The 23,277-nt window shown below is 39.5% G+C and overlaps 1 protein-coding gene across 4 annotated transcripts in view; it reads right to left on the bottom strand.

Moving 5' to 3' along the window:
- The window catches only part of PCDH19 (protocadherin 19), a 126,450-nt gene that overhangs the window by 52,011 nt on the left and 51,162 nt on the right, over positions 1-23,277 (bottom strand). For all 4 annotated transcript variants that reach the window (XM_047716514.1, XM_047716516.1, XM_047716513.1 and 1 more), the window contains one exon: positions 1,968-2,026. In XM_047716514.1, coding sequence (XP_047572470.1) covers positions 1,968-2,026 — 59 coding nt within the window. The remainder of the gene's footprint in view (positions 1-1,967; positions 2,027-23,277) is intronic.

Raw genomic sequence — 23,277 nt, 5'->3', positions numbered from 1 at the left:
CAAAGGATCAAGTCACAATCAGACTCCCTGCTCAGCAGGGAGCCTGTTTCTCCCTCTGGTCCTACCCCCTCTCGTGCTCGCTCTCTCTCTCTCTCTCTCAAATAAATAAATAAAATATTTTTTTTAAAAAGGATAAATTAAGTCACTGTTTTTACCAGAATTCTTCCCAAAAGGTTTGGAATAACAGTCTTAAAGCAGAAAATAAAGCAGATTCCTGCTGCGAAGTTACTCTAATCAGTGCACATAAAGAGGGGCTGTTTTCCTATGAAAACAAATCAGTCAGACAATTTTGAATTCCTTACCTTTGAGTTTATTCTGTGAGCTAAGGAAATATTCAAAATGGAGTCCTCCCAAATCCTCAGAAAAAATTTCAAACTGTGCTATGACAGGTAATGCTGGGCTATTCATTTTAATTAACCATAATTAACAATCATCACTTAAGGTCATAAGCAATTCCAGACCAATATAGATAAACCTAGCATGTTTTCAGGGGTTACTGCACATCATGAATTAAATTAAATATTAATTAAAGTGGCTTGTTCAACAAGCCAGTTCATTCTTCAAATCCTATTCATCTGGCGATATAAATTTATGGGATCAGAGCTGGCAAAATAATAGCATTTTCACATCTTCTCTACTGTAGCTCTAACATACCCTGCTTCCCTCTCTATTTTATTTATATTATTTTAACAAACACGCTCAGAGTTTAATTTTAGCTGCAAATAACCCCTGGACCATTCAAGAGGATATCTGCATGAAGCAATAATAAAGGCATCAACTGAATAGTCAGTCCTGGTTTTTCAGCACAATAAATTCTCCATTTTGTTTCATTCTCCCTCCTTAGTGGGCTCCCTGAACCTTGGTGCCCCACCACATGGAAACTTCCTTGGCAGTCTTCAGCTCCGTACTCTGCAACTCCATGGATAACTGAGTTATGACCAACCAATCACACATATCCTAATTTTGAATGCTGTATTTGAAACACTTCCAAATATTTTAAGAAATATGGAATTCATGCAAAGATTCTTTTCCTCCCTCATCTACAAAATTCTTAAAAGATAAGAAATTAGTTAATCTGCCATTAACATAGCTTTAAGATGATTCCAGTATTGATGGAATAACCGCAATCTTGAAATTCATTGAAAGTTCCACATGAGAAACTGCTTTAAGGCCTCTCTTGATTTAAGTGCAGAGCAACAAGAATTTTCACAGCAACATGATTTTGAAAGTATCTGTTTTCTAATATTAGATTTCAAAATCATCATATAAAACCGTATTTTAATACGACCCCAGGGGGCTGCCTGGGTGGCTCAGTGGGTTAAGCCTCTGCCTTCAGCTCAGGTCATGATCTCAGGGTCCTGGGATCGAGTCCCACATCGGGCTCTCTGCTAGGCAGTGAGCCTGCTTCCTCCTCCTCTCTCTCTCTCTCTCTCTCTCTCTACTTGTGATCTCTCTCTGTCAAATAAATAAAAAAAAATCTTTAAAAAAAAAAAAATACGACCCCAGTTTTTTAAAATTTGTGTTTATGCATACCTTTTGATGTAAAGGAATATGGTAAAATGCCAACAGTGATTATTTTGGCATAGTGGAATTATCAGTGATTTTTTAAAATGTTTTTTCTGAATTTTTCAAATCTCTTACAATAAGCAGATAGGCATTCGTTGTAAAATCCCAAAACAAAGGCATCATGGGGCACCTGGGTGGCTCAGCCAGTTAAGCACCCGACTCCTTAATTTTGGCTCCACTCATGGTCTTGGGGTCATAAGATCCAGCCTCAAAGTCAGCCACCCTGCTCAACAGGAAGTCTGCTTGAGAGTCGCTCTCTGTCTCTCTCTCTTTCTCTCTCTCAAATAAATTTTTAAAAATCTTAAAAAAAAACCAAAGGCATCATTTAAAAGGTTTAATCTGGTCTGCTTTTTATATTAAATGAAGCTTGGTTGTAGAAACAGGCAAGCAAACCAACATACCTTTTAATTAAATGGGCTCGGCTGTTCACGTAGTTGGAATCAAAGGAATAGTTTTCAGTCTGCAATAGGAAAAAAAAAGATTAAAAATGTTACATAGACAGTTCATGAAAAGAGCCAAACTGTCCTACTTAGGGGGAATTTTTCTGCCTGGTGAGAAGCAATGAATGAATCAGAAACCAAGGCCGTAGTCCGGTAACAGCCTGAGGAATGCCTGCTGCCTCCTTAGAGCCCTGGGGGGCTCTGCTGAGGCAGCTCTCACCTGCAGACTAAGATGAAATTGACACAAACATCCCCTAGAATATGGATGGCTACTGACCATGCAAGCACTTAGAGGAAGATACAGCATGACCCACAATCTTTACAGATACTAATTGCTTCCCATTCCCAGTGGATATAATTCTGTGCCTATCAAATTGACTGGAAGTTCAAAGGTATTTTTATTAGTAGCAGATAATTAACATGTTAAAATATTTATTCCATAGCTATGGAAATGCAGGCAAGGTAATCCCCTCCTGTGGATTTAAACTCTGTACTTCCCTTTGTTTTAAGACATTTTGCTCAGCACTGGTTATGCAGGAAGGCCTTAGTTTTATCACAGATATAAAGGCAAACAAGTATTATTCCTGAAACCCGGTGAAGGGCAGTCCACAGGGGGTACCAAAGCCTTTCATGTGAAACATGAAGTCTGCAAGCAAACCCTGTCTCAGCTCCTATCATTAAAACACTACTGCCTAATCTGGTTACAGTAGGACTGCAAGAGAAACAGCTTTACAAAAGCAAATGCAGAATACCTGCCAGATGAAAGAAATGGGAAAACGTTTAAGAGCACCCAAAGGGGGCAGCCTTAGAAGAGGGGAATGCAGGTAAACGTTGATGTTGAAGTAATTGCAAGTCCTGATAAAATTAATCTTATCCCAACACTAAAGTACTACTCTCACTGAGCCACTGTAGATACTGGAAAATGCCCAAATGCATCTCCATCCTCCTGCTAGCCTACCAGACATCCTCACATGCTCACCATTCCCTGGGGCCCTCCCAAAGTCACTTCAACTAAAAGTGCCTAAAAAAGGAAACACAATAGCTATCTAGCTAACTAAAGAACAGGTTGCTTTCAGGTGACTACCTGTCAGACATTAACTGTGAGGGGCTCTTAGATGCGGCTATTGGTTTCAAGGAACTCAAGAGTTTGGTAGAAAAGAAAACAGGATAGGTGATAGCAAATCCAACCACCATATGAGCACCAAACAGCTACCAGTAAGGGTAAGGACCCTGAGTATCTAGAGGAGGTGGGGATGGCAGTGGTGGGTAGGTGGGAGAAAAGAGGAGAGAGTATTATGAAGAAAACTAAATCCCACCATTGTTTTGTACTTACTTAGGCATGCTCATGCCCACTACATGCTCCTCATTTGAAGATGGGCTCTGTAATATCCACTCACACTGCTTTTATCTAGAGGACAAAAATCCCCTTTAATGTAAACCACAAGTGATTTTTGGTTCTGTTGGAAGGAATGGATTGGGAGAGTAAAAAATCAAAAGGGTCAGTTCATTTCTAATTCGTTCATAAGAAAATGCATGCTGAAATTTTTGCAAATACAATTACAGGAAGAAAAGGCCAACTTGAAGCTGCATTGGGAATACAATGCTGGAAGCATTGCTGGAAGAGGTAATCCATCAGTCAGTCAACCAACAAACATTTCTTGAATTAATTTATTATACCAACATAATGGGCAAAAATTGTGCTGGGTAAGTGTGCTCTTTTATGATAGTCGATACAATATATATTTAATATATTTAAATAATGGAAGTCTCCACCTGCCAAAAAGCATTCTATCCAATTAAAACAGGAAACTGATTAAGTACTCAGGAGTTCAATGACTAGTTCCACTAGACAGCCTTGGGTAAATTACCTAATTTTGGCATGCCTCACTTTCTTCCCATATAAAATAGGGGGAAAAAGAACATGAATCCAAATGGGAAGTTCAACTGAATTTATCATGACTCTTGGTGGAAATGGTGGGAATCCTTATCCCCTGCTTTCTACAGAACATGAAGCACTAGTCGTGAGGTAGATTTCTAGAACCAATTTTCCCATAGTGGATGGGGCTCTGTTGTGTCATCCATTGTCTTTTTATTTTTGTAATCGGTCTCAGATCTCTTTGTGAGGCCACTTGACTGTAGTTATGGAAACAACCTATGAAACAGAATTATTCTAATTGATAGCATACACTATTCTGACCCCATTAATACTACATTCCAAACAACTGAGCTAATTGGCCATAGAGAACCTATTATGGGTCTGTGTATACTGATGTCAACTGTTCTTGCTCATATTGATTCGAGGTATGTGCTCAAACCCAACTTTTGTGCATTGAAAGGTTACATTTTTCCCACACTTCTTTTCTTAATGAATAGTTTGCATGTCTCAAGCTAGTGGTTCTCAACCCTAATGCACATTAGGATCAACTAGGGAATTCGGGGTTTTCTTAAAATACTATTGCCTAGGTCCCACTTCAGGAGATTCTGGGGTAATTGGCCTGGTGTAGGGCCCCAGCACTGGTGTTTCTTAAAGCTTCACGGGTACTTCTCACTTACATCCGGAGGAGAGAACTGTCCTGAGCAAAAGACCAACCACAGGCTTTGACTGTGTGTTTTCTGTGTGCTGTGTTTTCTAATGCAAGCCCAGCTGTTTAGAGGACAGCATCTCTTCTGTCAGATTATTTGTCAAGGTCATCTCAATACAGGCTAAAACACCAGGGCAGAAATACACTTTTTAAAGAAGTAATAAAGGAGCTTTTCTTTTTTTGCATGAAAATATTGGCTCCTGGTTAGCCTTATTTAATCAAAATTTGCTTGACATTATTCCAATCCCCTCTCTAAGTATTCTAAATGGCAAATAACATGAAACATTTGAGAGGGAAAATTTTCTCTAAATGTCACATTAATTTCACTAGGAAATGTCCCCATCTCTAATGAGATAGCCAAGTTAACGCAGGAACACAGTAAAGAGACAAGAACAACATTTGCTTCTGAAAAACAAATTTTGACATTAAAAAATGGGTCTAGAGCAAACTTTTATTTCCATCCTCAACGGAATGGAAAATGAGTCACTTTCCCACCATTTAATATATTTCTCCCAAATCCTTTCTTTAATTAGAAGTGTTTATCCTAGGAAATCATTGAGAACAGACTTTTCTCACTTGGCTTAGGTTTAATAACACCTTGATTCTCTGAAAACCTGAAGAATAAGTACTTCTGGATAGCTGGGATTTTTTTTTTTTTTTTAGATAGCTTAAGGCTTTCCTCTGCAAGGACCAAAACTTTGATTTAAAATCCTAACCATTCTGCCTTGTTTATTGGTTACTTAGGAGCGCCCTTCTGAACATAAATCACTGTACCACGCAGGCTTTGCCGGTACTCACTGACCCCAAAGTGCTCTGGTTTTTGAGTTCTTGCCTTTAATTTTTAACATATGTCCTTCACCACCTTGCTATCAAACACTCGGGATTATTACTTCCCAGTGCTATCAATATATCAAAAACAGCTCCTCTTCCATTTCAAGTTTGATCCTTCTACTCTACTGTGTTCTTAGAAACTTTGTCTGGAAAATAAGAGGTAAGGTCTGGGCAGAGAGCTGAAATGTTGTTGTTCTAAGAGGGAAATTAAGTGATCTTTAATATAGAGACTTCTGTGTAATGTTTTGGTTCTTGTTTTTTGGTTTTTTACCTGCTTTCGAGCCTTCTTTGACTACTACTTCCTATTCTGAGCTCCCTTCTGGATATGTGAGGTTTCCAACAAGACTTCTGGGTAGGTGGTATGCTATTATGTCTCTATGTTAATAAGTCTGGCACATCACAAGTCCAATTCTTCCATTTTGTCAGGCCCCCAAGGTACCCGAATGTCCTACTTTAATTGTCATTTTGCATTACTTTTACAGTTCACTGAATTTTATCCTAGTCTCTGGAAGAGTGACTGTGACTCTCTCAGCACCATATTTATCACCAGGAGAGACTTCAACCCTAAGGAGAAAGAAACCAATAAATGCAGATACCCAGGACTAGAATATTTGCCCATAGCACAAATCCCCAGTCACTACACAAAGCTACAAAAGGTTGCAGACACTGAGATTAAAGCAGAGAATACTCAAACCTTAAGGTTTTCATTTGAAAATGAACAGCCTTTTTAAAATATACTTTAGAAGTATCATCAAAATGAAAAATATCTAAATTGAAATCTGCTATCTAATTATTTTGTTTTAATTTTTAACTCTTAATCATTTTAGCAATACAAACAAGAAAACTAGAATTACAAATCAGATGCACAGTAAAGTGATTTTAAAACCCCTGTCCTTTTTTTAACTGCTGATGTCTATTAATGATAATTGTACTTATGGATCAATGATGAAAAGACCCATAATCTTGTCTAAAACCAGTTTCTGTTTTAGATGTTCAAATGACAACCCTTCACAAAGGCATTTTTAGGAAATGAATTGACAAATGGCTTTTTCCTACTTCCTATCTCCAACACATAAAAATTAAAATATAAATTCTATATAAAAATAAAGCCAACAGGCCTCCAGCTAGAATGTATATGCAAAGACTCATCCATTCAGACAGCAGCAGCTGAAGCAGGAATTAGTGAAGATGGAATAAAAAGCACCATCCCTAAAGCTGCAATCACTAGAAAGCCCATAGCCTATCTTTACCCTGAACTGGAAAACAAACCAAGTACGGTCCCAGGAATTTTGCCTACACACATCTCAGGCCTAATTCTCATTCATTCATTCATTCATTCTCTCTCTCTCCCCTCCCTCCTTCCCCTCTTCCATCCCTCCCTTCCCCTCCCTCTCTCTCTCTCTCTCTCTCTCTCTCATGAACAGTCAAAAACATCCATTTTGACTACAGTGAGCAATATAGTATAATGGGATAACCTGGATTCCCTCCCCATGTTTGTCACTGACTCACTGATGGTCTTGAATAAATCACCTTATCCCTCTTCAGGCCTTAATTTAGCTATCTTTAAAATGAAGAGAATAACCCAAATGATGTCAGTGTTCCCTTTAAGCTCCAAAAATTCTAGAACTCTAAAACAAAAGGCTCTCATTCATTCTTTCATCCATTTAATAAACATGCACCAACCCCTGCAGATGAAAGAGGAAAAAAAAAAAAAAAGACATAGGCTGCACCTGCAAGGAGGTCACAAACTAATGGACTTCTTACCAGGGATGGTTAAAATGTCAGCCATTCGGACAAAAAAAATTTAAAAATAAAAAACACATACACACACATTTATACACAAACACACACACCCTACACACACAAAGAAAGAGTGGCACATACTCTCCTGCAGATACACATAGATACTTATACACGGGCTGCTAGAGTACAACTTGGAGAATCACATTGCTACTTCATAGAGCTAAATAACACCATAATGGCTTGATGAGAGGAGGTGACTCACAGAGGACGATCTGGCCTTTATATTTCTTACACATACAAACTCACATCATAAATAAAGGCAACCTCTCTCTCCTATCAAATGGGTTATAAAATTCTTAAAGTTTTTCGAAGGAGTACATGTATCTGTTCCTTTAGCTCCATTTCCATGGCCTTCCTCACCTTGTGCCACTGTTTCCTCATCTGTGTTTGCTTTTTACTCCAGCCCATTCTGCAAAATGCTATGTGGATAATCTTCCTCCCCCTGTTTTCATTACAGCACTTCTCTTCCCAAGGGTTTCAGGAACTCTTTACAGGGGGTTTCTTGATGGATTCAGCCTTAAATCTAAATTAAATCTTTAGTTGAGTGATCATCCAATATCAGTCCTCTAATTCTCCCCCATATCTAATGTACCTCATTTTTAATATATCTACATCACTGGTCATGCCACATTACTTAGCATTTTCTCAGCACTGTGTACAGACTGTGCAATGTGTTTCCATACGTTCTTTGATTATTTCATGTGTAGTATGTCAGTTCATCCTCCAGCTGGGCTGGACGCTCTCTTTTCAGTCCTCACTGCCACAATGCTAGACCCTTAGCCACTATTCATAAAATGCATTGGTGAATGAATAAAGAAGAACTCGAAGAGGTTAATAAGGAGGCTACTTATCACAATGAAAGCAGATGATCAATTCTATTAGGCCAAGTGGTCCTGTTTCTTCAGAAAGCATCCATTCTCCATGCTGCCTTCTATAGTTACAATTTGTTCTCTGTCCTCACTCCCAACCATTACCTTATAAATATACAGTAGTCTGGATATAACTGCCAGGGATAAGCTGACACACTTTGGTGCTTTCTGCCCATCTAAATCCATCAGTCCTGCCACATCTCTGGGAATGGCAACAGTGACACAAGATTGTGTTTCCAAACCAAAGCAGATAAAACTTCTGTAAGGAGATAAGGCTCTGCCAGATTGCAGCCCTCTAAGTCACAGATTGACAAGTGTGGCAGCTACTTTTCTACATGTGAAAGAGAATTCTAGGATTCCAGTGGCTTTCAAAACAGGGCTATCTACAGGGAAACACAGGCCATGTGGTTAACTAACATCCAACAAGTCAAGCTGAAAGAGTTCCCCTCGTAGTCGTCTTTCATCATTCACTCCTAAGTTTCACTAGCCCCATCAATGTGGTCACACTACCCAGAGATGACAAAGGCAGCCTAGGGAAAGTGCTTTTCTCTGCCTTCATTGTTGACTGGGCCAAAGTTGTGCCTTTAGAAGAGCAACCCAGTTGCCAGTTTTACTACAAAGACCTCCTTGAGAAACACAGCAGCTTTCTGCAGGCATCCGTGCAATTCAGAGGCAAAAGCCTGCTGGAGGACCAGGCTAAGCACCATACCATTAAATAGATGAGCAAAGCCTTCCAAATAAGGCTCTGGGATCTTTTTCTAAGTGTTCTGTGGGGTGTAGTGCACCATAAAGTAGTATCTGCTTATAAAAAGCTTTCAGGAACCAGTTGATGCCTAGTCTATGCACAAATGCAAAACCAACAAGAACTCAGTATGCTAAAATAGCTTATGAGTAAATAAGAAGAATCCAATCATGTGAGCCACGCTATCTCATCCCACATAAACAAAATTCACCCTGAGAAGCAAAGAGCTATCAATCACATTTGCCAGCGGAACAAACCCTGGAGTCCAATCACCATCCCCAACTATGTAACTACAACGTATTAAAGCTATTTTGCAGGCACAGAGTGCCTTTCATCCCCAAATATCAAAGTACTTTACAAGCAGGTGCCAACTGTTATTCCCCTCTTAAAGAGCCAAGAAAACAAACACTACAGGTTAAGTGCTACAGCTATTTAAATACTGAGTCAGCTAGAACAAGCCACAAAAACAAGGACAGCAAGAAAAATTCCCAGGAGCACTGTTCTTGGCATTACCAACTACTGAGACAGAGAACAAACACACGGTGGTAACATCAAGGAAGTGATTAGTCTGCTTTACATCTGTCTTCCTCAGCATGACTTTCTCAGTTCTTTTCCATGAGTGAATCAGGAGAGTATAGTCTAGCAGTTAGACAAAGATAAATTTGGCACAAGCTAACTGAGGGTAGTTCTCCAGTCCCAGCTGGAGAGCCTAGTCACAGAGTCCAAGGGATCCAGGAACAAGCCACTTTTCATCCCTAGACCTTGGTGACTATTTCAACTGTCCTTTTGAGGCATTGGCAACCATCTTTACAAGGTAACCTAACATGACTAGTGATGACTTTATGGGGTAGCTCCAATTTCAGAAACTATGACTTGGTAAACCTGGCCCAACTGACAATAAGAAACAAATACAAGACTTTCCACAAGAAATGGCCCAGGGATTCACATATGCCCTCTCCTGAATACAGCCAATGTTTGACCCCTTCTGGCTTAGGGAAGGCCCAGCACACTCTCAGAAGCTGAACTGGTCTACTCCTTTCTGCTAGATTCTAGTTTATCAGTGCTTCAAGTCTCTGTTATTTAGCTGCTACGGATCCCTAACTTCCTGCAGAGTATAATTTCTATTGAGGAGCCTTGTCAGCTGAAAAGACTTAAAACGTTTGGAGAGAAAACAATGGGTGGCCCTGTGCCTGTGGCCCAAAACAACACCCCCCAAATCCAACTCCAACCCCAATCTCATTGTTTATATTATACATCACTTAAAACCCAGTTGCTTATTTAAGATTGAAGGAGTAACAGCCTTTGACATATCATACTAAACTCATTTCCCTGGTACCAGCCTGATGCTCGAGCTTGTAACATGTAATCATGCTGACCAAAAACAGTCAAGTAATATACAATCTTAGAAATTGTGAATGTGTTAGCTTGATGTTTTCTAATTAGATACAATACAATAGACCATTTTCTTGTTTGTGGTCAATGAAATTCTCCACAGTTCTCTTTTGGTGCCACTATTTCAATTACTGCCACAGCAAACAGGGGCATATCTCAGTTTGGTAGAATGTGTAGGGTCAGATAATGTGCATACACAGCATCTGCTTATATTTACTGTCACAAAAAATGTAAACAGGGAGCCTGGGTGGCTCAGTGGGTTAAGCCGCTGCCTTCGGCTCAGGTCATGATCTCAGAGTCCTGGGATCGAGTCCCGCATCGGGCTCTCTGCTCAGCAGGGAGCCTGCTTCCCTCTCTCTCTCTCTCTGCCTGCCTCTCCGTCTACTTGTGATCTCTCTCTGTCAAATAAATAAATAAAATCTTTTAAAAAAATGTAAACAGATTATTTCTGATCTCTTAAGCACTAATTTCGAATTTAATGAGGCACAATAAGTATTTCTCAGAACCAGACTCCATGGTTGCCTAACATTGGCAACCCTCTAATTATGTCTGTAGTTTAAATAAAGGGCCCTGACCACTGAAGGAAAGCCACAGTAGCCTCCATTTTCTAGCAACTTCAACAGGCATTGCAGCAAATCAGTGTCAGAGGAAAGAAAGTGCTCAAACTTTAGCATCGCTTTATGAACAATAAGTGAGAAGCAATAGGAAGAGGATTCAAGAAAGTAATGAAGTGTTTACTTTCATTCTCTAAAAGCCCCTACCTGTCCTCCCAAATCTTAATATACTTTCTCATTTTATGCAGGGTGTGAGCTAAGGGCAGGTTAGAATTTGACCTGATCTGAAAACAGAGATTAATCAAAAGGCTACTATCTGACATAAGAGTGCTGGCAACCATGCACAGGAAAGCCATAATTACACCTCACAAAGTGGCTAATATTATCAGCAGCTTGAAATTTTCAGAGTATGAGAAATCTGTAATGTGGTTATGCAATGCACAAACAGAACAATTACTGAAACATCTTGCATTTATATGGAACTTTAGATCACAAAGTATTCCAGAATGTTTAACAAGCTGTTATAAAAAAGGGATCGTTTTCTCCCACAGATGAAACAAAGTAGTCATTTTGCACTGGTAACAGTAAATAAAAAAGGTTTCAGGAGAGAGAAAAATTACTAAACCTTAGAGAAGCCGTAAGGGAAATGAATAAGGGAAACCAATATCTTTAGATGGGCAGAAAACAGACACCCAAGTTGAAAACTGGGGCTGAAGGTAGGTACATTTTCTCCAGAGCTTAATGACACAGAACGGAAGAATTTTGCTTCTCATCCGAGTAGCAAGACATCCATGAGGTGCTTAATGACTGCAGTAGAGCAAATGCCACTATTAATACCATCCTGAAAAAAGAATTAGCATTTGGAAAAGGACATAATACACAAAACTTGTCATTTCTTCTGTTTTCTTTCCTTCCTTCCCTCCTTTCTTCCTTCCTTTCTTCTTTCTTTCCTTCCTTCCTTCCTTTTTTGCCCCTTAACCAACATTAACTAGTTAATCCTCCTGCTATGATTAGGAGCTAAATAAATATTATTAACTCCACTAACAGCAGGACAGAACAAGTGACGAGATTTGCCCTCTACTAGTAAGAAGCCGTGTCACATTTACAACTAGAATTCAAGACGTTTCACTCCATATCCTTCACTCACAGCACTAGGGCCACTAGAAAATGCAGTGAAATGGGAGTAATTAGGACTGGCTAACTGGGTATACTATCTGAAAGGAGAAAAATAACCTCATCTGTTTGAACATGACAGGTTCTAGGGTGGTGAATACAACTACAGCAATTACCTCTTGCAGGAAGACTAATAAATAATGAGGGGAGATTCAGTGCAATCCCTATCAGGAATCCAATGACATTTTTTACAGACCCAGGGAAAAAAAACTCCTAAAATTTTTATGGAACCACAAAAGACCCGAAGAGCCAAAGAAGTCCTGAGAAAGAAGAACAAAGCAGGAGGCATCACACGTCCCAATTTCAATGTATGCTATGAAGCTATAGTCATCAAAACAGTATGATACTTGCAGGAAAACAGAGAAATAACCAATAGAACAGGATCGAGAGCTCAGAATCAAAGACAAGTATATAAGGTCAACATCATTATTTTCAATAAATGGTGCTGGGATAATTAAATATTCACATGTAGGAAAATGAAACTGGACCTATATCTTATACCACTCACAAAAATTAACTTAAAATGAATAAACTGCTTAAATATGAGACTTGAAACTATGAAACTCCTAGAAGAAAACGTAGAAACAAATCTCCTTGATATGTGTCTTGGTAATGATTTTTTGGATATGACATCTAAAGGACAAGCAACAAAATAAAAAACAAGTGGGAATCAGGGCACTTGGGTGGCTCAGTGAGTTGGGCCTCCGAATCTTCGTTTTGGCTCAGGTCATGATCTTGGGGGTTGTGAGATCAAGCCCTGTATCAGCCCCATGTTCAGCAGGGAGTCTGCTTGAGATTCTCTCTGTCTCTGCCCCCAACTCAAATAAATAAGTAAACCTTTTTTAAAAAGAAAGAAAGAAAGAAAGAAAGAAAGAAGAAAAGTGGGACCAAAACAAGCTAAAAAGCTTCTGCACAGCAAAGAAAAAGAAAAAAAAAAAGTGAAAAGAAACATGGAGTGGGAGAAATGTTTGCAAGCCATATATCTGATGAGGTTAATATCCCGAATATATACAGAACTCATACAACTCAATAGCAAAACTACAAATAATACAAATAAAACATGGGCAACAGACTTGAATAGACATTTCTCCAAAGAAAATATATGGAAGACCAACAGGTACATGAAAAGATACTCAACATCACTAGTCCATAGGGAAATGCAAGTTAAAACCATAGTAAGATACCACCTCATGTCTGTTAGAATGTCCATCATGGAAAAGTCAAGAGATAGCAAACGCCAGCACAGATGTAGAGAAAAGGGAACCCCTGTGCACTGTTCGTGGGATCGTAAATTAATACATACCCACTATGGAAAACAATATGGAGGATCCTCAGAAAAATTAAAAATAGAACTACCATATGATCCAACAATTCTACTTCTGGGAATATATCCAAAGGTAATGAAAACTAGCTTGAAAAGATCCCTGCATGTTCACAGCAGCATTATTTACAAAAGCCAAGACATGGAAACAACCTAAGTGCCCATCAATGAATAAACAGATAAAGAAGTTGTTTTACACACACACACACACACACACACACACACACACAATGGAATATTATTCAGCCATCAAAAACCAAGGAAATCGTATCATCTGTGACAACATGACTGGACCTTAAAGGCATTATGCTCAGTGAAATAAGTCAGAGAAGAACAAATACTGTATGATCTCACTTATATATGGAATTTAAAAACACAACACCAAATACACAGAAATAAAGGTCAGACTTGAGGTTACCAGATGCAGAAGGTGGGGAAGGGGAAACTGGAGGAAGGTATTCAAAAGGTATAAACTTCCAGGTATAAGATAAGTAAGTACGAGGAATGTGATGTGCAATATGATAACTACAATGGGTAACACTGCTGTAGGATATACAGGAAAGTCAAGAGAGTAAATCCTATGAGTTCTCATCACAAGGAGAAAATATTTTTTTTCTTTTTTCCTTTCTTTTCTTTTTATTGTATCTATATGAGAAGATGGATGCTAGCTGGACCTACTGTGGTAATCATTTCAAAATATATGTAAATCAAACCATCATGCTGTATGCCTTAAACTTACACAGTGATGGATGTCAATTATTTCTCATTAGAACTGGAAAATAAAAAACAGAAAAAAATGAGAAGGAACACTTCTCTCTCCCTCTACCATCAGACTCCCAGCATCAAAAACCAGGAACAATCCCAAATTTACCTGTTAGAAAAAAAAAAAATTAGCGCTGTCAGAAACATAACACTGTACTCTGTCAGCCAGTCATACCTCTTCAGCTTGTGCAATTGATTTCTACCTTCTTTCCCCTCCCCTTTTCTCAGTTCCTCCCCCTCCCCAGCTCCCTGCTGGTCTTTCAAATATTCTGAGACATCTCTTTCTCCATTTACACCCTTTTATCAAAAGAAACTGGCACACTCTTCCTCCCAGTCTGCTCAATAATGTGTCTACTTGATAACAAAGAAACATTTTGTTTGAGGTTACAGTAAATAGAGGTGTGGGTAGTCATGTCTTAATTCACACACATATGTGTGCACACACACATTATGCATAATTGTGGTGAGGTAAAGAATGTTATACCTTTGCATTTTGATAATACAAAATGCTTGTTCCTGGTGGACACTACTTCAATTAGGGCCATAGGTCACCCTGGCAACTGTTTCTGCAGATGGTTATAAGGTTAGAAAAGTTCACAGAATATTCAAAGAAAATCCGTAGAAAGCCTCAAAACACAGAGCCCTCAAAGTAAAAATAGAAAAAGTCCCTACCAAGGGGAAAGGAGGGAAAACTGAATGGGAAGAAATCAGAGAGGGAGACAAACCACGAGAGATTCTGAACTCCAGGAACAAAACTGAGGGTTACGGAGGAGAAGGGGAGTGGGGAGGGGATAACCAGTTGATGGGTATTAAGGAGGCACCTGTTGGGATGAGCACTGGGTGTTACAGGCAACTAATGAATTTATTGAACACTAAAAGAAAAAGAAAAAAGAAAAAAAAGTTCTTATCAGATCTGTGACCTTGCAGAAATCACTGAACCTCGCCTCAATTTCCTAATCTATAAAATGGAAATAACATCTGTCCTAACTATCTTACAGACTTATTTTTAGGATCAAGTAAAATAATATATGTGCAGGTACTTTCTAAGACTGTACTACTAGACAAATGACAGGTCTTCTGATTATCAGGTCATAAACTGGATCTACCTTGCATATTTATTTCTATTTCCAACTAAACTCCCGTTCAACATTATGAAGAGTTTTCTTTCTGGAGTTCCCTACTAGGACATTTTAGCTCATTCTCCTATCTGTTCTACCAGAAAAAGAAATAATGCAGTGAACATTCTTGGTTTTGGCATAAGAGAAAAAATATATATGGACCCAACTTTTCTAATTACTGATTCAATAGGAATAGAAGGAGCCCAATGTCCTGCAGCAGACACCTTACCTGGAATACGTGTGTGTCTGCGTGTATGTGTGTATGTCTGTGTGTAAGAGAGACAGAGAAAACTCAGAGAAAACCATCTGAAATTATGTGAAAATCAAAATTTTAGACATTTTTAAAGCCTTTATAAACTAGTTTTCCTTCACCTCATTTACTTCCTCTGTTATGACTGAACTGTCACAGAATCTCTTTTCTTTAAAAAAAAAAAAAGAGAGAGAGAGAGAGAGAGAAAGGAAGGGAAAAAAAACCTTATCCCAGGGTTAAGTAAAGCACTTTAGCATGCATAATTCAGAGCTGTCAGCTAGAAATGAGCCATCCAAAGCCTAGTGTAGTACGTAGATAGAAAAACAGAGTTAAAGGATGGGGACAGCTTGACTAGGGCTTTCTAAGATCCAGAACAACAAGAGAGATTTCAACTCAGGACTGCCTTGGAGCCTGACTGTGGGCCCACTCTACCATTCCTTACAGCCATGCTGTCCAATAAGATCAACACATGTAGCTATTTAAATTCCAGTTAACAAAAACAAAATTTTAAAAATGTAGTTCCTTGCTCACAGTGGCCACATTTCAAGTGCTCAATAGGCAAATGTGGCTAGTGGCTACTGTATCAGACAGCACAGATATATAGACTTCCACCATTACATAAAGTTCTATTGGGCAGTGCTGCCTTAGAGCAAGACTGTTGGCCTGTGACTTAGGACTCTGCAGTTCTGATATGTGAGGCACTCAGTGACCAAAGGAAATATAAGGACTACACTTATCTCTATCATATCGTGTTAACACATCGTATTGCCTATTTGTCATGACAACTAGGTAGAAACTCCTTCAGGGTAAGGACCACATCTTTAGTTTCCAAATCTTCACTTCCTGTCGCTGTTCCTGGCACACAGCAGGTGCTCACCCACTGTTTGTTAATTGCATAACAGCAGATGTTAGACATGCCTACGAGTTAGGAAGAGCTCACTTGTACCTTTTTTTTTTTTAAGATTTTATTTATTTATTTGACAGATAGAGATCACAAGTAGGCAGAGAGGCAGGCAGAGAGAGAGAGAGAGAGAGGAGGAAGCAGGCTCCCTGCCGAGCAGAGAGCCCAATGCGAGGCTCGATCCCAGGACCCTGGGACCATGACCCGAGCTGAAGGCAGAGGCTTTAAACCACTGAACCACCCAGGTGCCCCTCACTTGTACCTTTGATAGACTGAATCAGAAATGCAAGATTGGCAAAGCTCTTTTTAAAAAGTCTCCTGTGTTTCCTAGACTTGTATTTGTTCCAATGTTTCTCAAGAATTTAAACAGTGGGACAGAATACTCATTCTTTTCAAGTGCACATGGAACCTTCTCAAGAATAGACCACATACTGGGTCACAAATCAGGACTCACCTGATACCAAAAGATTGAGATTATTCCCTGCATATTCTCAGATCACAATGCTTTGAAACTAGAGCTCAATCACAAGGAAAAGTTCAGAAGGAACTCAAACAACTGGAAGCTAAAGACCACCTTGCTTAAGAATGCTTGGATCAACCAGGAGATCAAAGAAGAACTTAAACAATTCATGGAAACCAATGAGAATGAAGACACTTCGGTCCAAAACCTGTGGGATACAGCAAAGGCGGTCCTAAGGGGGAAATACATAGCCATCCTAGCCTCCCTCAAAAAAAATTGAAAAATCCAGAATATACCAGCTGTCTCTACACCTTAAAGAACTGGAGAATCTACAACAAATCAAACCAACTCCACACATAAGAAGGGAAATAATCAAGATTAGAGCAGAGATCAATGAGGTAGAAACCAGAGATACAGTAGAATGTATCAATGAAACTAGAAGCTGGTTTTTTGAAAGAATCAATAAGATCGATAAACCATTGGCCACACTAATCCAAAAGAAAAGAGAGAAAGCCCAAATTCATAAAATTATGAATGAAAAGGGAGAGATCACAACTAACATCAAGGAAGTAGAAACAATAATCAGAAGTTACTATCAACAGATATATGCCAATAAGCTAAGCAACCTAGATGAAATGGATGCATTCCTGGAAAACTATAAACTCACAAAATTGAACCAGGAAGAAATTGACAACCTAATAGACCAAAATCTAGTAACAAGATTGAAGCAGTGATCAAAAACCTCCCAAAAAACAAGAGCCCAGGACCTGACAGATTCCCTGGGGAATTCTACCAACCTTTCAAAGAAGAAATAACACCTACTCTCCTGAAGCTGTTTCAAAAAATTGAAGCAGAAGGAAACTTCCAGACTCTTTCTATGAAGCCAGCATTACCCTGATCCCCAAACCAGGCAAAGACCCTACCAAAAAGGAGAATTTCAGGCCAATATCACTGATGAATATGGGTGCTAAGATTCTCAACAAGATTCTAGCAAACAGGATCCAAAAGCACATTAAAAAGATTATCCACCATGATCAGGTGGGATTCATCCCTGGGCTACAAGGATGGTTCAACATTCGCAAATCAATCAATGTGATAGAACAAATTAATAAAAGAAGAGAGAAGAACCACATGGTCCTCTCAATGGATGCAGAAAAAGCATTTGACAAAATCCAGCATCCATTCCTGCTTAAAACACTTCAAAGTATAGGGATAGAGGGAATATTCCTGAACTTCATAAAATCTATCTATGAAAGACCCACAGCAAATATCATCCTCAATGGGAAAAAGCTTACAGCCTTCCCGTTGAGATCAGGAACACGACAAGGATGCCCACTCTCACCACTCTTGTTCAACATAGTATTAGAAGTCCTAGCAACAGCAATCAGACAACAAAGAGAAATAAAAGGTATCCAAATTGGCAAGGAAGAAGTCAAACTCTCTCTCTTTGCAGATGACATGATTCTTTATATGGAAAACCCAAAAGACTCCACCCCCAAACTACTAGAACTCATACAGCAATTCAGTAAAGTGGCAAGATACAAAGTCAATGTACAGAAATCAGTGGCTTTCTTATACACTAACAATGAAAATACAGAAAGGGAAATTAGAGAATTGATTCCTTTTACTATAGCACCAAGAACCATAAGATACCTGGGAATAAACCTAACCAAAGAGGTAAAGGATCTGTACTCGAGGAACTACAGAACACTCATGAAAGAAATTGAAGAAGACACAAAAAGATGGAAGACCAATCCATGCTCTTGTATCGGAAGAATAAACATTGTTAAAATGTCTATACTACCTAGAGCAATCTATACTTTTAATGCCATTCCGATCAAAATTCCAACGGTATTTTTAAAGAGCTGGAGCAAATAATCCTAAAATTTGTGTGGAATCAGAAGAGACCCCGAATCACTAAGGAAATGTTGAAAAACAAAAATAAAACTGGGGGCATCACGTTACCTGATTTCAAGCTTTACTACAAAGCTGTGATCACCAAGCTGAGACTACTTCAGGTAGCGGGAGATCAGCTAGATAGCTTATCTAAAGATTGCAAACACCTACAAATCCAACGGGAGATCGAAGAGAAGAAGAACAGCAATTCTAGAAACAGAAAATCAACCACTTTCTGCAAGGTAGGACTGGCGGAGAAGTGAATCCAAAGCGACGGGAAGATAGACCGCGGGGGGAGGGGCCGGCTCCCGGCAAGCGTCTGAGCAACGGAGCACAAAATCAGGACTTTTAAAAGTCTGTTCCGCTGAGGGACATCGCTCCAGAGGCTTAACCGGGGTGAAGCCCGCGCGGGGTCAGCGTGGCCTCATTTCCCGCAGGGTCACAGAAGGATCGGGGGTGTCTGAGTGTCGAAGAGCACACAGGTATTAGAACGGGAAAGCCGACTACAGAGACAGAGCCAAGGAGTGAGCTCTAAGCTCGGGGTTACCTTGAACGGGTAGCAGGCTCGGTCAGCTCAGAGCGCAGCCAGAAGCCAGGGTGACGGGAGTAATTGGGCGCTGTTCTCTGAGGGCGCACTGAGGAGTGAGGCCCCGGGCTCTCGGCTCCTCCGGGCCGGAGACTCGGAGGCCACCATCTTCACCCGTCCTCCGGAACTCTATGGAAAGCGCTCAGGGAACAAAAGCTCCAGAAAGCGAACCCGAGCGGATTAGTCAGCCCGGCCCCGGGTAAGGACGGTGCAACTCCGCCTGGGGCAAAGACGCTTGAGAATCACTACAACAGGCCCCTCCCCCAGAAGAGCAACAAGAAATCCAGCCAGGACCAAGTTCACCTACGAAGGAGTGCACTTTTAATACCAAGGAGAGCAGCAGAATTCCAGAGGAGGAGAAAGCAAAGCCGGAGCTCATGGCTTTCTCCCCATGATTCTTTAGCCTTGCAGTTAATTTTTTTTTCCTTTTTTCAATTTTTTTTCCTCTTCTTCTGCTAAATTTTTTTAAACTTTTACCCTTTTCTTTTTTAACGTTTTTTAACTAGTTTATCTAATATATTTTTTCCTTTTTATATTTTTTCTTTATTTATTTTCTTCTTTTAATTGTTTCATTTTTTTTTTCTTTCTGAACCTCTTTTTAATCCCCTTTCTCCCCCCTCACGATTTGGGATCTCTTCTGATTTGGCTAAAGCATATTTTCCTAGGGTTGTTGCCACCCTTTCAGTATTTTACTTGCTCCTTCATATACTCTTATCTGGACAAAATGACAAGGCGGAAAAATTCACCACAAAAAAAAGAACAAGAGGCAGTACCAAAGGCTAGGGACCTAATCAATACAGACGTTGGTAATATGTCAGATCCAGAGTTCAGAATGATGATTCTCAAGGTTCTAGCCGGGCTCGAAAAAGGCATGGAAGATATTAGAGAAACCCTCTCGGGAGATATAAAAGCCCTTTCTGGAGAAATAAAAGAACTAAAATCTAACCAAGTTGAAATCAAAAAAGCTATTAATGAGGTGCAATCAAAAATGGAGGCTCTCACTGCTAGGATAAATGAGGCAGAAGAAAGAATTAGTGATATAGAAGGCCAAATGACAGAGAATAAAGAAGCTGAGCAAAAGAGGGACAAACAGCTACTGGACCATGAGGGGAGAATTCGAGAGATAAGTGACACCATAAGACGAAACAACATTAGAATAATTGGGATTCCAGAAGAAGAGGAAACAGAGAGGGGAGCAGAAGGTATATTGGAGAGAATTTCCCCAATATGGCAAAGGGAACAAGCATCAAAATCCAGGAAGTTCAGAGAACCCCCCTCAAAATCAATAAGAATAGGTCCACACCCCGTCACCTAATAGTAAAATTTACAAGTCTTAGTGACAAAGAGAAAATCCTGAAAGCAGCCCGGGAAAATAAGTTTGTAACATACAATGGTAAAAATATTAGATTGGCAGCAGACTTATCCACAGAGACCTGGCAGGCCAGAAAGAGCTGGCATGATATATTCAGAGTACTAAACGAGAAAAATATGCAGCCAAGAATACTATATCCAGCTAGGCTATCATTGAAAATAGAAGGAGAGATTAAAAGCTTCCAGGACAAACAAAAACTGAAAGAATTTGCAAACACCAAACCAGCCCTACAGGAAATATTGAAAGGGGTCCTCTAAGCAAAGAGAGACCCTCAAAGTAGTAGATCAGAAAGGAACAGAGACAATATACAATAACAGTCACCTTACAGGCAATACAATGGCACTAAATTCATATCTCTCAATACTTACCCTGAATGTTAATGGGCTAAATGCCCCAATCAAAAGACACAGGGTATCAGAATGGATAAAAAAACAAAACCCATCTATATGTTGCCTACAAGAAACTCATTTTATTTTTTTTTAAGATTTTATTTATTTATTTGTCAGAGAGAGGGAGAGAGAGCAAGCACAGTCAGACAGAATGGCAGGCAGAGGCAGAGGGAGAAGCAGGTTCCCTGATGAGCAAGGAGCCCGATGTGGGACTCGATCCCAGGACGCTGGGATCATGACCTGAGCCGAAGGCAGCTGCTTAACCAACTGAGCCACCCAGGCGTCCCAAGAAACTCATTTTAAACCCGAAGACACCTCGAGATTTAAAGTGAGGGGGTGGAAAAGAATTTACCATGCTAATGGACATCAGAAGAAAGCAGGAGTGGCAATCCTTATATCAGATCAATTAGATTTTAAGCCAAAGACTGTAAAAAGAGATGAGGAAGGACACTATATCATACTCAAAGGATCTGTCCAACAAGAAGATACAACAATTTTAAATATCTATGCCCCTAATGTGGGAGCAGCCAACTATATAAACCAATTAATAACAAAATCAAAGAAACACATCAACAGTAATACAATAATAGTAGGGGACTTTAACACTCCCCTCACTGAAATGGACAGATCATCCAAGCAAAAGATCAACAAGGAAATCAAGGCCTTAAATGAAACACTGGACCAGATGGACATCACAGATATATTCAGAACATTTCATCCCAAAGCAACAGAATACACATTCTTCTCTAGTGCTCATGGAACATTCTCCAGAATAGATCACATCCTCGGTCCTAAATCAGGTCTCAACTGGTATCAAAAGATTGGAATCATTCCCTGCATATTTTCAGACAACAACGCTCTGAAGCTAGAACTCAATCACAAGAGGAAATTTGGAAAGAACCCAAATACATGGAGACTAAACAGCATCCTTCTAAAGAATGAATGGGTCAACCAGGAAATTAAAGAAGAATTGAAAAGATTCATGGAAACAAATGATAATGAAAACACAACGGTTCAAAATCTGTGGGACACAACAAAGGCAGTTCTGAGAGGAAAATATATAGCAGTACAAGCCTTTCTCAAGAAACAAGAAAGGTCTCAGGTACACAACCTAACCCTACACACCTAAAGGAGCTGGAGAAAGAACAAGAAAGAAACCCTAAACCCAGCAGGAGAAGAGAAATCATAAAAATCAGAGCAGAAATCAATGAAATAGAAACCAAAAAAATAATAGAACAAATCAATGAAACTAGGAGCTGGTTCTTTGAAAGAATTAATAAGATTGCTAAACCCCTGGCCAGACTTATCAAAAGAAAAGAGAAAGGACCCAAATAAATAAAATCATGAATGAAAGAGGAGAGATCACAACTAACACCAAAGAAGTACAGACAATTATAAGAACATACTATGAGCAACTCTACACAAAAAATTTGACAATCTGGAAAAGATGGATGCATTCCTAGAGACATATAAACTACCACAACTGAACCAGGAAGAAATAGAAAACCTGAACAGACCCATAACCAGTAAGGAGATTGAAACAGTCATCAAAAAACTCCAAACAAACAAAAGCCCAGGGCCAGACGGCTTCCCGGGGGAATTCTACCAAACATTTAAAGAAGAACTAATTCCTATTCTCCTGAAACTGTTCCAAAAAATAGAAATGGAAGGAAAACTTCCAAACTCATTTTATGAGGCCAGCATCACCTTGATCCTAAAACCAGACAAGGATCCCATCAAAAAAGAGAACTACAGACCAATATCCTTGATGAACACAGATGCAAAAATTCTCACCAAAATACTAGCCAATAGGATTCAACAGTACATTAAAAGGATTATTCACCACGAACAAGTGGGATTTATTCCAGGGCTGCAAGGCTGGTTCAACATCCGCAAATCAATCAATGTGATACAACACATTAATAAAAGAAAGACCAAAACCATATGATACTCTCCATAGATGCTGAAAAAGCATTTGACAAAGTACAGCATCCCTTCCTGATCAAAACTCTTCAAAGTGTAGGGATAGACGGCACATACCTCAATATTACCAAAGCCATCTATGAAAAACCCACCACAAATATCATTCTCAATGGAGAAAAGCTGAAAGCTTTTCCACTAAGGTCAGGAACACAGCAGGGATGTCCGTTATCACCACTGCTATTCAACATAGTACTAGAAGTCCTAGCCTCAGCAATCAGACAACAAAAGGAAATTAAAGGCATCCAAATCGGCAAAGAAGAAGTCAAACTATCACTCTTTGCAGATGA

The sequence above is a fragment of the Lutra lutra genome, chromosome X (genome assembly GCF_902655055.1).
Source record: "Lutra lutra chromosome X, mLutLut1.2, whole genome shotgun sequence".
Lineage (NCBI taxonomy): Eukaryota > Metazoa > Chordata > Mammalia > Carnivora > Mustelidae > Lutra > Lutra lutra.
This window is presented reverse-complemented; position numbering and strand designations above follow the sequence as displayed.